The sequence below is a fragment of the Chlorocebus sabaeus genome, chromosome 15 (assembly GCF_047675955.1).
Source record: "Chlorocebus sabaeus isolate Y175 chromosome 15, mChlSab1.0.hap1, whole genome shotgun sequence".
Lineage (NCBI taxonomy): Eukaryota > Metazoa > Chordata > Mammalia > Primates > Cercopithecidae > Chlorocebus > Chlorocebus sabaeus.
Window position 1 is genome coordinate 2,489,972 of NC_132918.1, and position 17,335 is coordinate 2,507,306.

The 17,335-nt window shown below is 41.0% G+C and overlaps 1 protein-coding gene across 4 annotated transcripts in view; it reads right to left on the reverse strand.

The window, feature by feature from the left end:
• The window catches only part of MLH1 (mutL homolog 1), a 56,773-nt gene that overhangs the window by 2,187 nt on the left and 37,251 nt on the right, over positions 1-17,335 (reverse strand). For all 4 annotated transcript variants that reach the window (XM_007971804.3, XM_007971803.3, XM_007971805.3 and 1 more), the window contains exons 14-18: positions 9,256-9,364; positions 7,207-7,270; positions 2,498-2,662; positions 1,589-1,681; positions 1,182-1,295 (exon numbers count right to left, since the gene is read on the reverse strand). In XM_007971804.3, the coding sequence (XP_007969995.1) occupies positions 1,182-1,295; positions 1,589-1,681; positions 2,498-2,662; positions 7,207-7,270; positions 9,256-9,364 (545 nt within the window). The remainder of the gene's footprint in view (positions 1-1,181; positions 1,296-1,588; positions 1,682-2,497; positions 2,663-7,206; positions 7,271-9,255; positions 9,365-17,335) is intronic.

A 17,335-nucleotide genomic window follows, 5' to 3' on the forward strand; every position in this document is an offset into this window, starting at 1 on the left:
GAGATTACAGGTGTGAGCCACTGTGTCCAGCCAACATGAGGTTTTTAAGGGGGGAAAAGAAGCCACTACTCTGTGGGACTGTCTCCTGTGGAACCTTTTGTTTTCATTCAGGGAGAAAATGGTTTTATTGTAGCAGGAGCTAACATCATGTCTGATCCTGACTGATATTTGGATGGCAACCGTAGGAAGTACCTAACTTACCATGAAAATCGGGTCTGAAAATAGTTCTAATCCCCAGGGGAGGAATGAAAATATTAATGAGGATTACTTTGCCTCATTATTCCTCTCCTTCTTGTTTAAGCCTTTGCTGTCTCATTTGTAAGAAAATGTTCTTTCTCAACTGTCCTTCCTTTGCCTGAGGTAAAATTTCCAATCAAATGAGATAGTTTCCACACATCAAATGAGAGAGTTTCCACAGAGTTTGGTAAGTGTGTTGCCTTCTCCACTGGAGTGAGAAACTCCCTAGAGGCTTGGCCAACAGGACTAAATCTCTGCCCTCCCACCTACAGACTTGGAATCCTTGAGCATGCCCGAGCGGCCTTCGGCCTCCTCATCTGAAACTGGCTCACACTGCTCAGGAGATGACTGTGAGCAATCAGGGGTCATACTCTGATTGAAGTGGGCTACCCTTTGATTCTTAGGATATTTCAACTCTCCCCTCCAACCTCCCCCCAAATATATGTTGATTTTAAAAGCATTATCATCTGACTGGGAAAAGTGACAATGGAACATTAGGAATCCAGGCACCCTTTTTGTGTCAAGTTGACCTGTCAGAGGAATTATAGAGCCTTGTTTTCCTGGCAGGGCAGTGGTTGGATAGAGAAGGCAAAAAGCTAAGAGACACAGGGGCGACTGACCCAGAATCTGAAGACTGGCTACACACTTCAGAGCTAACAGTGGGAGTATATGGACTCTCCAGCCTTAGACAATCTAACTCAACCTCCTATTTCTCACTGTGATGGCTTGTGCTTTCACATTAGACAATTTCTGAGGTCACTCTGGAGGTATGTTCTACATCAGCAGATGGAAGTAAAACTCATGAATAAAAGCTGACTATTGTGTTTGAACCTTGTTGGGTATAAAGAAATCCCAAAATTTTAGAGATGGGCAAGTTTCATTTCCTAAAGATTGTATGAGGGCCTGTCCTAGTCCTTGGGTGCCAATGTGCATCACCAACGTACCTGCTGGCCTGAGAGGGTCGACTCCTCAGATATGTACTGCTTCCGGATGGAGTAGAACATAGCACATTCTTTACTGAGGCTTTCAAAACATTCCTTTTCTTCATCCCAATTCACCTGGTCCAAAGAATTCAATACCTCAAAATAGGTATGAATTTAAACATTTTCATTCTAAATGGAGATCACAGACTACTTAAAGCTAAAAAACTAAATATGACATTTTAGGCATTAAAACTATAAATGAGACTGCTGAATATTGCTGGGGATGAATATTAGTGAGGATGAGAGCAGGCCTTCAGCTGTCCCACCCTTATCATCTTTATCATTCCATATCAAAGGGTGGTCATGTGCCCTTTCCCTCCAGCACACATGCACGTACCGAAATGCTTAGTATCTGCTTGATCACTGACCTCAGTGGCTAGTCGAAGAATGAAGATAGGCAGTCCCTCCAAAGGGGGCACATAGTTGTCAATCAGAAGGGGTAATCCAATCAGGTTCCCTTCCTGCTTGCAGGAAAAAGACAGGACAAGGGAACAAGAAATAACGCTGTCATAGTTTAAACAAATCTCATTTCTCCAGTGCTTTCCCAGGCCTTGTCCTCCTCTCTGCCACTCTGGGCGACCATGTTACTTGATTGGGCTGGGCACTGGGGACAGACCTACACACTTAAAGAGTTTTTCATCCTGACACACAGCACAGCAGAACAACCTTTTCTTTGGATCTGTTCATGATCCAAAGAACACATCAAGATGGAGAGCCCCAAAGATCAAGGAGTAAGAAGAAATGGGAGCAAATGGCATAATCTCATTTACAATGGCCTGCAGGGATTCGACTCTCCATGTCTGGGTCCTTCACCCTGGGAACAGAAGTAGGCATGAATGGATAATAGTACAGTTATGTAACCTAGAAATGCAAATAGGGAATGGAGAGGATGTCACATATGTCACTTGCTGCTTCTGAGGGGAGGCCTAGTCCTGATCTTGGAACTTTTTTTTTTGAGACGCAGTCTTGCTCTGTCGCCTAGGCTGGAGTGCAGTGGTGCAATTCCGGCTCACTGCAACTTCTGCCTCCTGGGTTTAAGTGATTCTCCTGCCTCAGCCTCCCAAGCAGCTTGGATGCCACCACGCCCGGCTAATTTTTCTATTTTTTTAGTAGAGACGGGGTTTCACCATGTTGGCCAGCTGGTCTTGAACTCCTAACCCCAACTCATCTGCCCACCTCAGCCTCCCAAAGTGCTGGGATTACAGGCATGAGCCACCATGCCTAGCTGGAAATTTTATTTGAAGAATACAACAGAAGTATAAGAATGGCTGTCATACCTCATCAATTTCCAAAGAGAAATAGTCTGCAAGCATCTCGGCCTTCTTCTTCAGAAACTCAACAATGTATTCAGCAAGTCCTTCTTTGGGACCATCTTCCTCTGTCCAGCCACTCTCTGGACTATCTAAGGCAAGCATGGCGAGGTCAAAGAGTGGTGCTGGCTCCTAGGAAGAAACAAGAACATGAAGGAGCAAGCTTTAACGGGGTGTCCAAATGAAGCCTGAATTCCCACAAATCCACTATCAGAACAGCAGGTGAGAAACCACAAATGTAACACTCATCCCCCATATACCCCAAAGGAAGTGCCCGAACAATCCACAACAAAATCCCTTTCCTCCTCTTCGTCAATGGCCATTTCAACAGAGAAGATATGACAGACGAAAAGCCTGCTGAACGGATGAGAAGGGTGAAGTCCTGGGGAGGTACTTTCCTTCTGTGTAGCCTTAAGGACTCAACTTTCATATTTCTAGAAAACCACGAGGCAGATCATTTCTTTCTACTGCCTCATAACTAAAGTGCGGGGGTGAGGATGGAGAGTAAGTTAAATTGAATGACATTTCAGGTCAATCATCTAATGCAGAAACAAAGGGAAAACTATGCTTAAAAATAAGACGCCTAGGTTATCTTCCATTTCTCCCCTTCTGATGTTGTTACTCATACTTTTACATATGTTATAAACCCACAGGACATTATTTTTTCATAATAGAAGAGTCCATTATCAAAAGGATTTAACAATCCTAAATGTTTATGTACCCTACCCAGTAACAGAGCTTTAAAATATACAGGCTGGGCGCGGTGGCTCATGCTTGTAATCCTAGCACTTTGGGAGGCCAAGGCAGGTGGATCACGAGGTCAGATTGAGACCATCCTGGCTAACACGGTGAAACCCTGTCTCTACTAAAAACACAAAAAATTAGCCGGGCGCAGTGGCAGGCACCTGTAGTCCCAGCTATGCAGGAGGCTGAGGCAGAAAAATGGCGTGAACCCGGGAGGCGGAGCTTGCAGTGAGCCGAGATTGTGCCACTGCACTCCAGCCTGGGTGACAGAGTGAGACTCCATCTCAGAAAAAAAAAAAATTATATATATATATGTGTGTGTGTGTGTGTGTGTATGTATGTAAATGAAGGCAAAAACTAAGAGAACTGCAAAGAGAACAGACAAATCATAATTATAGTTGGAAGTTTCAATACCCCTTTCTCAATAATAGAGCAGGCAGAAAATCAGGAAAGACACAGGAGATTTGGGCATCGCTATCAACTTGATACTTAGAACATTCGACTCAACGAGATCAGAATACCAATTCTTTTCAAATACATATGGAACATTTACCAACACAGACCATATTCTGGGCCATAAAAAAAGTTTCAGTAAGTGTAAAAAAAATGGCAAGTATGTTCTTTGACCAAGATGAAAATAAATTAGAAATCAGTAACATATTTTTTAAAAAATCCTCAAGAAATTGGAAACTAAATAACACGGTTCTAAATAACCTGTGGGTCGAAGAAATCGAAAGGGAAATTAGAAGGTATTTTGAACTGAATGAAAATGAAAACAAACGATCAACATTTGTGGGATGCTGTTAAAGCAGTGCTTAAGAGAAATTTGTAGCACTTAACACCTGTATTAGAAAAGAAGGTAGGTCTCAAATCCGTGACCTCAGCTTCTACCCTAAGAAATATGAAACAGGCTGGCCGCAGTGGCTCACACCTGTAATCCCAGCACTTTGGGAGGCTGAGGCGGGTGGATCACCTGAGGTCAGGAGTTCGAGACCAGCCTGGCCAACATGGAGGAAACATCTCTACTAAAAATACAAAAACTAGCTGGGTGTGGTATACTTACCAACTCATTCTATGAGGCCAGCATTACCCTGATACCAAAACCAAAGACTAAAAGAAAACTATAAACTAGTAACATTCATGAGCACAGATAAAATAATTACAATAAAAATTTTAGCAAATCAACTCCCATAATATATAAAAAGGATTATATATTATAACCAAGCAGGGTTCATCCCAGGAATGCAAAGATTGGTTTAACATACGAAAATTAATCAATGTAATTCACTATATTAACAAACTATAAAAGAAAAATCTTATGATTATCTCAGTAGATGCAAAAAAAAAAAGCGTTTGAAAAAAATTCAACATCCAATCCTAAATAAAGTCTCTAGCAAATAAGGAACAGAGGGAAGTTTCTCAACCTCATAATGGGCATCTACAAAAAACCCATCTATGGCTAACAGCATACTTAATGGTAAAAGACTTTCCCCCTAAGATCGGGAACAAGAGAAGGATTTCCAGTCTTACCACTTCGTTTTTCCTATCTTTTTTTTTTTTTTTGAGACAGGGTCTCGCTGTGTTGCCCAGGCTGGAGTGTAGTGGTGCATTCTCAGCTCACTGCAACCTCTGCCTCTTGTGTTCAAGCATTTCTCATGCCTCAGCCACCCAAGTAGCTAGGATTACAGACGTGGACTGCCATGCCCAACTGTATTTTGTATTTTTAGTAGAGACAGAGTTTCACCATGTTGGCCAGGCTGATCTCAACCTCCTGGCCTCAAGTAACCTGCCCACCACAGCCTCCCAAAGTGCTAGGATTAGAGGCATAAGCCACCATGCCCAGCCCATTATTACCACTTCTATTCAACATTGTATTGGAGACTCTAGTCAGTGCAGTCGGACAAGAGAAAGAAAAGGCAGCTGGGCGCAGTAGTTCATGCCTGTAATCCCAGCACCTTGGGAGGCCAAGACGGGCAGATTACCTGAGGTCAGGACTTAAAGACCAGCCCGGCCACATGGTGAAACCCCGTCTCTACTAAAAATACAAAAAAATTAGCTGGGCGTGGTGGTGGGCGCCTGTAATCCCAGCTACTCAGGAGGCTGAGGCAGGAGAATCACCTGAACCCGGGAGGTGGAGGTTGCAGTGAGTCGAGATCCAGCCACTGCACTCCAGCCAGGACGACGAGCAAAACTCCATCTTAAAAAAAAAAAAAAAGAAAGAAAGAAAAGAAAAGAAATGAAAGGCATTCAGATTGCATAGGAAGAAGTAAAAGTTTCTTTATTCTCAGAAGACATGTTCATATATAGAAAATCTGATAGAATCTACAAAAAATCTATTAGAACTAATAAGTGAGTTGAACAAGGTTGCAAGATACAGCATCAATGTACAAAACTATACGTATTTCTATATACTAGCAAATAATAGGAAATCGAAGTTTTTTGGCTGGGTGAAGTAACTCATGCCTACAATCCTAGCACTCTGGGAGGCTGAGGCAAAAGGATCACTTGAGGCCATGAGTTTGAGATTAGCCTTGGTAACACAAGACTCCCGTTTCTATGAAAAAAAATTTTTTTTTAAATTAGCCAGCTGTGGTGGTACGCACTTGTATTCCTAGCTACTTGAGCCTAGGAGTTCAAAGCTTCAGTGACCTATGATCACGCCACTGCACTCCAGCCTAGGCAAGAGTGAGACCCCTGTCTCTTAAAAAAAAAAAAAAAAAAAAAAAATTTGAGGCCAGGCGCAGTGGCTCACACCTGTAATCCCAGCACTTTGGGAAGCCAAGGTGGGCAGATCACCTGAGGTCAGGAGTTCAAGACCAGCCTGGCCAACATGGTGAAACCCCATCTCTACTAAAAATAATTTAAAAAATTAGCCAGGCATGGTGGCAGATGTCTGTAATCCCAGCTATTTGGGAGGCTGAGGCAGTTTGAGAATCACTTGAACCCAGAGGGTGGAGGTTGCAGTGAGCTAAGATTTTGCCACTGCACTCCAACCTGGGCGACAGAGCAAGACTGTCTCAAAAAAGAAAAAAAAAAATTTTTGAAAAACACCATTTAGCATTTAAAAATGTGAAATACTAAGGGATTTATCTAACAAAAGTTTTTCACCCTAAATTGATCTAGATTCAACATAATCCCTATCAAAATCTCAGCAGGCTTTTTTGTAGAGTATATCACATGAAAAAAGAAGATATGAAACCATATAAACAGGTAGTATATTTTTAACTCAGAACTAAAATTCGGCATTGAAAAAGTTTTTGACAGTTTTCACAAAAAGCATAGGAAAAAAAAAAGTCTTGGAAGAAATGGACTAAAATTGTTGGTAGGGGTTGCATTTGGACCATGGCTTTAGACAATGTTTATTTTTGTCCCTTTCCAAGTATTAAGTGCCAGTAGATACTTATTTTTTTGAGGGAATCTTGTTCTGTTACCCAGGCTGGAGTGCAGTGGTGCGATCTCAGCTCACTGCAACCTCTCCCTCCTGGGTTCAAACTATTCTTCTGCCTTAGCCCCCTGAGTAGCTGGGATTACAGGTGCCCACCACCATGCTAATATTTGTAATTTAGTAGAGACAGGATTTCATCATATTGGTCAGGCTGGTCTTGAACTCCTAACCTCAAATGATCTGCCTGCCTTGGCCTCCCAAAGTGCTGGGATTACAGGCATCAGCCACTGCACCCGGCTGAGTATCAGTAGATATTTATTAACTTCTGTACTAATAAACATTTGTTTAAGTTGGCTACCAAATGACTATTTTGCTAAAAAGTATAAAACTTCTTATAGACACCTCCATATGCAAATCATACAATACAGCAACTATCCTAAGAATTTTTAGAAAAATTTAATATACTACAAATAAGATATTAGTGGAGAGCTACTATTTTCAGAAATGATCAGTTGAAATTTCAGAAGTAAAAAGGATCTAAACTTACCGATAACCTCAGAACACCAAAATTGGCAAAATCATAAATGAGTATCTGGTAGAACAGTTCTTCACTGAAAATAAAAATGAAGTGAGTTTAAGGAAAAGCTGAATTCATGCTTGAGATACAAGCAGTTGGGACAAAATGGGAGAAATAATCCCTGAAACATGGATGAGACAGAAATAGTTCTGCCTGGCTGTGGAATCTGCTTAACAGTCTAACAAAATCTCTTACCCCTCAAAGAGCTGGGATTCCCAACATCTTCAGCCAGGGCTTTGAGTGGCCAGCCTCTGACAGACATCTTCAGCCAGGGCTTTGAGTGGCCAGCCTCTGACAGACAGGTTACAGCACTAAAACCAAGTCTGGCTTGCTACCACTCATGCTCTGTCCCTACCTGTCTGGTGCTATACAAGGTTTCTAACACTCTGCAGTAAAATTTAGAAAGTTTTTTGTCTGCTTACCTTTCCCCCACTTACAAAGAATCCTATAAATCACTTTTTTTTTTTTATAACTTATTAAAAATTATATGAAATGTACAGGGAGTCTTCCTAAATAATGAAAAGTAGACCTAAGGCAGGATTATACTACGCTGACATGTAGTTTAGGATGATACATACTGGCTGGCAATAGTCCAAAAGCAGCTATGAAGTACACACTATATTGAATTACTTCCAAAAACACAATGGGAATAAATCCACATTTATATGGTACTTTATAGTTCTTAAAACACACTGAACCCCACAGACTTGCTTAAAGACTTCTTCTCATCAAAGCAGACAAAGCACCTGCTATGTCTGCATTTTGGTGGGGAAACTGAGGCACCTATTGAGTAGCTGAGTTATTCTATGTCAGTTAGTAAAGTGCTAAAGGAAGGACTTGAATCCAGATATTGAACTCTGAACCCAGTTCTCTCCCTATGTTTTTCTACCCCCTTACTGGAAAACCAATTCACATTTTGCAAATCTGGGACTGGCCTGAATTTGTATCTGTGAGATGAAAGAACATGAATGCAACTGTGATTTGGGGCCTTGGAGGTCATTCCCTTAGACATGCTGGAAAAGAAAAAGCAAGGGGAGTAGAATTCCTAACAAATTGAAAAGTGACAGCTCACTATACAAGCCCAAGCATTCTCAAAGCAGACAATGGAACTTGAACAGAGTTGCACCAAATGGGTTTCTGAGCCTAGGAGGAATGAGTTCTGAATACATACAAGGAGGTACATGTGCTAACAGGAAGCTTCTGGACTGGGGCAGTTTCAAGGGATGGCAAATAGGTTTCTATCTCATGTACCAACTCCATGCAATATAGTGGCTGCCCCACTGACAGGGCCAATAAGTACTCTGAGGCCACAGCAGGGCTTAGAGGGAGAGTCTCACAGTAGGTAGGTGATGTCTAGTATATGCAAGGTGGCAGCATCCTCCCATACGCATTACCTATTTGAGAATAGATTTAATACAGATTCTAGACTCAACAGGAGCTCATCCACCAAGGTCCCTGGAAACAATCAATAGAAACGTTGGCAGCCATCCAACAGTCAAATGAAACTGATGGGGTCACCTTTCCTGTGCTGATCAAGCCCACTGGCTTGCTTGGTGGCTGGAGTAGGCCTTTGCTCCATTCTCAAAGCTGGGAGGAAAGAAGGCATCAGGTCTTCTTTCTCTTGCATCACCTACAATACTCTGTTGCATACAGAGAATTCTCTAGCAGCACCAAACCCTCACCACCTGGTTCACAACATTTACAGGATGCTGAGCAACTACCAAGGACTAGGCTTCTTGGGTTATTTCTTACCCTTACAAACAAACAAACAAAACCCCTGCACATTAACTAGTAATACCACAACTTACAGATGAGAAATCTGAGACACAGTTTAGGAAAGTAACTTGTCTACAGTCAAATAAATGGGAAATGGTCAAACTTGGATTTGAAACCACATCTGTCTGACTCCAAAGCCTGTGCCCTCCCAACTACCTCATGCTGCTCTTCTTAGCTTTTGTGCCTGTGCTCCCTGGACCATTGTTCTAGTGGCTCTGCTTGTTCACACACTCACTGATTTACCTAAGCTTGGTGGTATTGAGAAGGTATAACTTGGTCTGATGCTGTGCCAAGGCCCACTGAGGATTCACACAGCCCACGAAGGAGTGGTTATGCAACATCTCCCGGAGAACTGCAAAACAAAAAATAAAACCAAAAAACAGGTAAGTGATGGAATCCTACCAACCCCACTTCATTGCCCAAAGCACCAAGCACCAGAGCTAGAGACACCAAGTAAGCAAAGAAGCCTGAATTAAGCCTCCTGGTGAAAACAAACACAAATGAGGAATAAAATAGAACTAATCTTTTAACACACAACAAGGAATTGCTAAAAGATTAAAGACACCCAAGGATCAAAATCTAAGACAAAGTAGGAACTCAGGTAACGAGATCTCTGAAGTCAACTTTATCCAAAGACATTTGAGAAACCTCAGGAATCACAAACATTAGTTTTCACAGGCTCTGAAGGTGGCAAAAGGAGGACAAAAGCATGGAATGGTTTGAAATAGAGAGTCTACTAGGAGGCCACTTTCTCAACACATGAAGCTGAGACTCCAAAGGCTGCACCCCCAGTGAAAAGGAAAACCATACTACTATGCCCATGCCCACTTCCCTGCCCCTCCAAGGGCAGTAAGCAAAATTGCCACCTCTAGCATTGGTGTTGGAAGAAAAAATGACACCCCGTGAATCTGTAATCATAAACTGGTCCTCATATGCTTTTCCAGTCAGGATTCATGCTAAGCAGGTACCTGAAAACCTTAAGCGGAGATTTTAATTTAAACTGATATCGGGGCTGACTGTTCCTCCAGTTTCCTAGTAGAATCAAATGCAAATTCTCTCTGCAGAATTTCACTGTCAACCCAGGCTTCAAGTAATTCCCCACAGATAAAGTATGAGGAATTAACAGTTACAAAATTACAAAAAAAGCCCCATGAATTAGAATCCGGAAGAATCCACAGAATGAGACCTGTAAAGGTTTCAGGAATTGGAAAGATCAACAAATAACATAAAATAAGTATGTTCAGCATGCTCAAGAAGTATTAAAACCATGAGTAAGCAGCAGGACACTATCCACTATCTCCTGGGATCAAGATTTCCAAATGAGCACATAAAGTTTTTAAAAATGAAAAATACAATAATTGAAAAGAAAACTCAAGATAAACTTAAAAACAGAGTTGACAAAGTTAACAAGGTAATTAACTGGATGGTAGATCAACAAAATTATCCAGAATGTAACACAGAAAGATAAAGAAACTGAAAATATGTAAAGATAACTTATGTACATGGGAGATAATAAATACATAACTCATGTTCCAGAAGGAGTCAGAGAGAGGGCAGGAAGAGGACAGTATCTGAAGACTTCGAAGACAAAATACCTGAGAATATCCCAGAAGTGATGAAAACTGTCAAGTCTCAGCTAGCAAGCCCAACAAAATCCACACGTGACACACAAGGTTACTACGTGGTATTTTTAAAAGGAGATCTTAAAGGTACTCAGAAAGAAGAGAGATTACCCACTAAGTAAATAAAATATAAGACCGGTAGCTGAATTTTCAACAGGTAACAAATTTTAAGACTGATAGCTGAATTTTCAAGAGCAAGAGTAGAAATCAGAAAATGATACACTATTACCTTCAATGCACTACGAAAAAATAATTGCCAATCTGGAGTTTTAAACCCAACACAAATACTTTTCAAAATAAGAGTGAATTAGACAAAGCAAAAAAGTTTGCCATGGCTATTGTTTGAATGTCTGTGTGGCCACAAAATCCACAGGTTAAATCCTAACTCCCAAGGTGACACTATTAGGAGGTGGGGCCTCTGGGAGGTGATCAGGTCTTCCCTCATTGTTGGGATTAGCGGGATTAGCCCTTATGAAAGAAACTCCGGAGAGCTAGCTATCCCCTTCCACCATGTAAGGATACAGCTAGACGGCGCCATGCATGAGGAAGCGGGCCCTCACTAGACACTAAATCTGCTGGGGCCTTGATCTTGGACTTCCCAGTTTTTAGAACTTCTATTGTCTTAGGCGTGAAAGGACTAAGCCACTAAAGGCCCCACTAAAGGTTCAGGCAGACCATAAAACAGCTACAGGAAAGAATTATGATCAGATAATATGTGGCAAATCCAAACAAACTGACAATAACAAGTATCACAGAACAAGTAGATACAGGCATACCTCTGAGATATTGCAGGTTCAGTTCCAGACTACAGCAATAAACTCAATATCACAATATAGCAAGTCATGTGAAATTTTTTGTTTTTCAGTGCATATAAACTTATGTTTACACCACACTGTAATCTATTAAGTGTGCAACAGTATTATGTCTAAAATCAATGTACGCAGCTTAATTGAAAAACACTTTTTTGCTGGCCGGGCACAGTGGCTCATGCCAATAATACCAGCACTTTGGAAGCCCGAGGCAGGCGGATCACCAGAGATCAGGAGTTCGAGACGAGCCTGGCCAACATAGTAAACACCTGTCTCTACTAAAAATACCAAAATTAGCCAGGTGTGGTGGCACATGCCTATAATCCCAGCTACCTGGGAGGGTGAGGCACAAGAATCACTTGAACCTGGGAGGTGGAGGTTGCAGTGAGCCTGGGCGACAGAGTGAATCTCTGTCTCCAATAAATTAAATAAATAAAATTAAAAAGGTTTTTGCTAAAAAATGCTAATAGTCATCTGAGCTGTTGGCGAATTGTTATCTTTTTGATGGTGGAAGATCTAGCCCTGATGATGGCTGTTGACTGATCAGGGTGGTAACTGCTGAAGCCTGAGGAAGCTGTTGCAATTTCTTGAAATAAGACAACAGTGAAGTTTGCTGCATCAATTGATTTTTCCTTTCATGAAAGATTTCTCTGTAGTTTGTCATGTTGTTTCATAGCATTTTACTCACAGTAGAAATTCTTCCAAAACCAGTGTCAATCCTCTCAAACCCTGCTGCTGCTTTACCAATTAAGTTTATATAATATTCTAAATCCTTTGTTGCCATTTCAACAATATTAACAGCATCTTCACCAGAATTAAGTTCTCTCTCAAGAAACTACTTTCTATGCTCATCCATAAGAAGCAACTCCTCATCTGTTCAAATTTTATCATGGGATTGCAGCAATTCAGTCATATCTTCAAGCTCCACTTCTAATTTTCTTGTGATTTCCACGACATCTGCAGCTACTTCCTCCAATGAAGTCTAGAACCCCTCAAAGTTATCCATGAGGGTTGGATGCAATTTCTTCCAAACTCCTGTTAATGTTGATATTTTGACTTCCTCCCAGGAATCTCGAATGTTTTTCAGGGCATCTAAAATGATGAATTCTTTCCAGAGATTTTCAATTTACTTGGCATAGATCCATCAGAAGAATCACTATCTATGGCAGCTAGAGCCCTATGAAATGTATTTCTTAAATAAGACTTGAAAGTCAGTATCACTCCTTGATCCATGGGTTGCAGAATGGATGCTATGTTAGTGTTCATCTCCTTATATGTCTCTATTAGAGATCTTGGGTGACCAGGTACCTTGTTAATAAGCAGTAATATTTTGAAAGGAATCTTTTTTTCTGAGCAGTAGGTCTCAACAATGGGCTTAAAATACTCAGTAAATCATGCTCTAAAAGATGTGCTGTCATCTAGGCTTTGTTGTTCCATTTATAGAGCACAGGCAGAGTAGAGTTAGCATAATTCTTAAGGGCCCTGGGATTTCTGGAATGGCAAATGAGCACTGGCTTCAACTTAAAGTCACCAGATGCATTAGTACCTATAAGAGAGTCAACCTGTCTTTTAAAGCTTTGAAGCCAGGCAGTGACTTTTCCTCTTTAACTATGTAAGTCATAGATGGCACCTTCTAATAGAAGATTGTTTTGTCTACATAGAAAATCTGTTGTTTAATGTAAGACACCTTCATCAATTAGATCTTCTGGATAACTTGCTATAGTGTCTACCTCAGCACTTGTGGCTTCTTTCCTTAAACCTCATCAGTCTCTGTTGGCTTTCAAGTTTTCTCCTGAAGCTTCCTCACCCCTCTCAGTCTTCAAAGAATTGAAGCAAGTTAGGGCCTTACCCTGGATTAGGCTTTGGCTTAAGGGAATGCTGTGACTGATTTGATCTTCTATCCAGACCACCAAAACTTTATTATAGCAATAAAGCTGTTTCGCTTTATCATTCATGTATAACTTGGCTAACCTGCACAAGAGGCCTAGCTTTCAACCTATACTGGCTTTTAATATGCCTTTCTCATTAAGTTCTTGCTTTCAGTTTTTTTGTTTGTTTTGTTTTGGTTTTTGTTTTTGAGATGTAGTCTCACTCTGTTGCCCAGGCTGGAGTGCAATGGCATGATCTCGACTCACTGCAACCTCCGCCTCCTGGGTTCAGGTGATTCTCATACCTCAGCCTCCTGAACAGCTAGGACTACAGGCGACCACCACCAGGCCTAGCTAATTTTTGTATTTTTAGTAGAGACGGGGTTTCACCATGTTGGCCAGGCTGGTATCCAACTCTTGACCTCAGGTGATCCACTCGCATTAGCCTCCCAAAGTGCTGGGATTATAGGCGTGAGCCACTGCACCCGGCCTCATCCTTTCACTTAAACACTTGTGGACACTTTGGGGTTATTGATTTGCCTAGTTTCAATATTATTGCATCTCAAGGAATAAGGAGGCCTGAGGAGAGTGAGGAAGACATGGGAACACCCAGTCAGTGGAGGGGTCTGAGCACACACATTTATTAATTAAGCTCACTGTCTTATGTGGGCATGGTTTATGTCCACATAAGACAGTGAGCTTAATGGTGCCCCAAACAATTACAATAGTAATGCCAAAGATCAGTGATCACAGATCACCATAACAGATAAAGTAATAATGAAAAAGTTGCAAATATTGTGAGAATTACCAAAATGTGACAGAGACACAAAGTGAGCACAGGCTGCCATAAAAATGGCACCTAATAGACTTGCTCTACAAAGGGGCCAATCTACAACTAGTAAAAAATGTAGTATCTGTGAAAATCAACTCCAGGTGGGCTAGAGGCTTAAGTATGAGTCTTTTAGGAAACAATCTAAGAGCATATCTTTAATTATCACAAAGTTAGGATGGATTTCTTAAGCTAAAAAGCCAATCTGTAAAGAACAATTGATAAAATCTGCCTACGTTAAATCTAAGAATTTCTGTTCCTAAAACAAGTATTCATTTTAAAAAGTTACTAGAGGATCCCTAAACTAGGGGAAGATATTTTCATGTAACTCACTACTATCTAGAATATATCAAAAACTCCAAAAATTAGTTAGGAAAGACAAAAAAAGAGCCCATCAAATATTGGGTAAAAAACTTGAACACACACTTAACAGTTGATGAAATATACTTAATTTATTGATTGATTATTTATTTATTTATTTATTGCTCTGTTGCCCAGGCTGGAGTGCAGTGGTACAATCTCGGCTCACAACACCACCTACCTCCTGGGTTCAAGTGATTCTTATGCCTCAGCCTCTCAAGTAGCTGGGATTACAGGCATGTGACACCATACCCAGCTAATTTTTATATTTTTAGTAGAGATGGGGTTTTGCCATGTTGGCCGGGCTGGTCTTGAACTCCTGGCCTCAAGTGATCCACCCACCTCAGCCTCCTAAAGTGCTGGGATTATAGGCATGAGCCAATGCAACTGGCTGAAATACATTTAACTTTACTGCAACCAAGAAAATGCAAATAAAAACTACCATCAGATATTGTTTCACAATCATCAAACTGGTAAAAATCTGACAGAATAATTATTGGTGATAATGTAAATGAATATGACCCCTCTGGAAAATAATCTGTCATTTTATGACCCAGCAATAACTCTCTTAAATATATGACCTAGAGCTTCTCATCCAGTATGCTAGGCCACCAATCAACTCATATGAGGCTGGGACGCAAGGTGGCATGTGGGGACACAGGGACTGAGACCATATGAGTCCTCCAACTGTCCTTCAACAGAAGAATGAATGAACTGTAAATTCATGAAGGAGAATCTGTATTATACAGAAAAGGTAAACCAGAGCTATATGTAACAAGATGGATGAATCTTAGGAATATATGTATAGCCACATGTAAATTGCAGAAAAACTAAACTTACAGTGTAATTCTACTTTTATAAAATCTAAAGCTTGCAAAACTAAACAAATTTTTAGGACTACAAATGTAGGTAATAAAACTGTAATAAAAAAACTATAATAAAAAAAGGAAATAATAATCCCAAAATTTAGAATAGTAATCACTTCTAAAGAAGAAGGGAAGGGAATGGCACAGGGGAGCAGCACATAAGAGCCTCAAAGGTGATGGCGATGTCCCATTTCTTAGGCAGGTGCTGTTGTCACAAGTGTTCATGTTCTTCTCTAGACGCTACATATATTTTATAAATATGATTTTTAAATTTACCAATGTATATGTATGTGTGTGTTATGCACATATATATACACTTGTGCATATATCTATGTGTGTGTATATGTATCTTTGTTTTCATGAAATAAATAAAAATATCACCAGCAAAAAGGAAGAGTGGGGACAAGAGAGGTTGGAGAAAACAGCGTGGGTCATAGCACAGCAATAAGCCTATACATTATGTTTTTACTATACTTTTCTTTTTAAGCTTTGGCACCACAAGTGAATTATACTATTATAGAAGTTCTGCAATAGTATCCCCCACTCCATAAAAAGAGGTTTATTTTCTTCATTTTTAGAGTAAGTATTCCTCTCTGTTCCCACTGGAAACTCGATGTCTCTACAGGATGTTCTGCGTAGGCGGAAAATGATTATTTTAAAAGCTGGAAAACATCAAATAATCCTGAATAATGAGGCACTGGAGGAAAGGGAGAGCAGTGTAATCCACTAAAACAGAGATTTTCCACACAGAATGTTCATGGACTGCTCTGATGCATCCAGAGCTACTGAAGCGCAGGCCTGCCAGCAAGACGGGGAAGGGAAGCAGCAGCACCAAGCACAGGGCTTTTCTTCACTGGGCATTGTGAGGCTTCTTGTACCTCTTCACAGCCTCCTATCAGGACTTAAAACAACTTTCAATTCGTCCCTAACCTAAATATCCCCATAGTGCTGGTCTGCAGGCATTTCCCTGCCAAAATCGGACAAAATCCGTCTGTACTTCAAAGCCAAACCACATATCTGAGTTCATACCTGAGGCCTTGAGTCTCAGCATCTTTTTCTGAGAAGCAGCAAAGGAAACCAAACCTGAAGAAAGGGCGACCAGTCCTCTAGCTCCTAATGCTCACTTGCAAGGGTAAATGCCCCCGTCCCCTGCTGGCCGCCTTCCAATGGCCACTGTAAGCCAGTACCTTTGCTGTTACCAGAGATAATCAAACACCCTTCCATCCCTCTCAGGAGATCTCACCCTGGCTTTCTGCTGAACTGGCCTCATATCTCTATTAGAGGATTTCTTTCATTCTACCTAAACAATTCCCAGATAGCACCACGGTGTTCTTTAAAGCAGGGGTCGCAGTTGATTCATTTCACTTCCTACTTCTGAGCTTGGCACAGCACATTTGTTACAGAGAAGTCACGTGACAGATGCTCGCCAAACTGATTTCTTGTCCCAGAAAACCTGTCACCTGGTGACAAGCCATGAATGTACACGTTCAGACCCAGGACTGTTCACCAAAGAGCAAGAAAATGAAATTAAGTGTGGATATCTGGAGGCAAAAAATGTTAAGGGTATTTTCACTCTAAATGGTAGCAAATAGCTTATGACATTTCTTAACCCCATTAATTAACAGATCAAAATTATGGGACTAGCAGTAAGTAAATTCAGTCATTACTAATCCCTGAGATGAGCCTTATTCCATAGAATGCTTGCCTGGATACTGGAACCTGTCAAAATTAACCTCACTTGTTAACTCAAAATGTGTCCACCATGGATGGGTAAATCCCTAAACTCAAGAGAACTGTCTGATTGAACGTTCAACTTTGACATCCCTTTAAAATAAAGATTCTAGGGCTTTACCTCCCAGGCTGCTCCTCTCAATCACTGACTTGCTCCCTTAGCAAATATCTACTGAGTATACATGCCAGGTACTCTGCTCAGCACCAAGGACGAGGCAGTGAGCTCCACAAACATGAT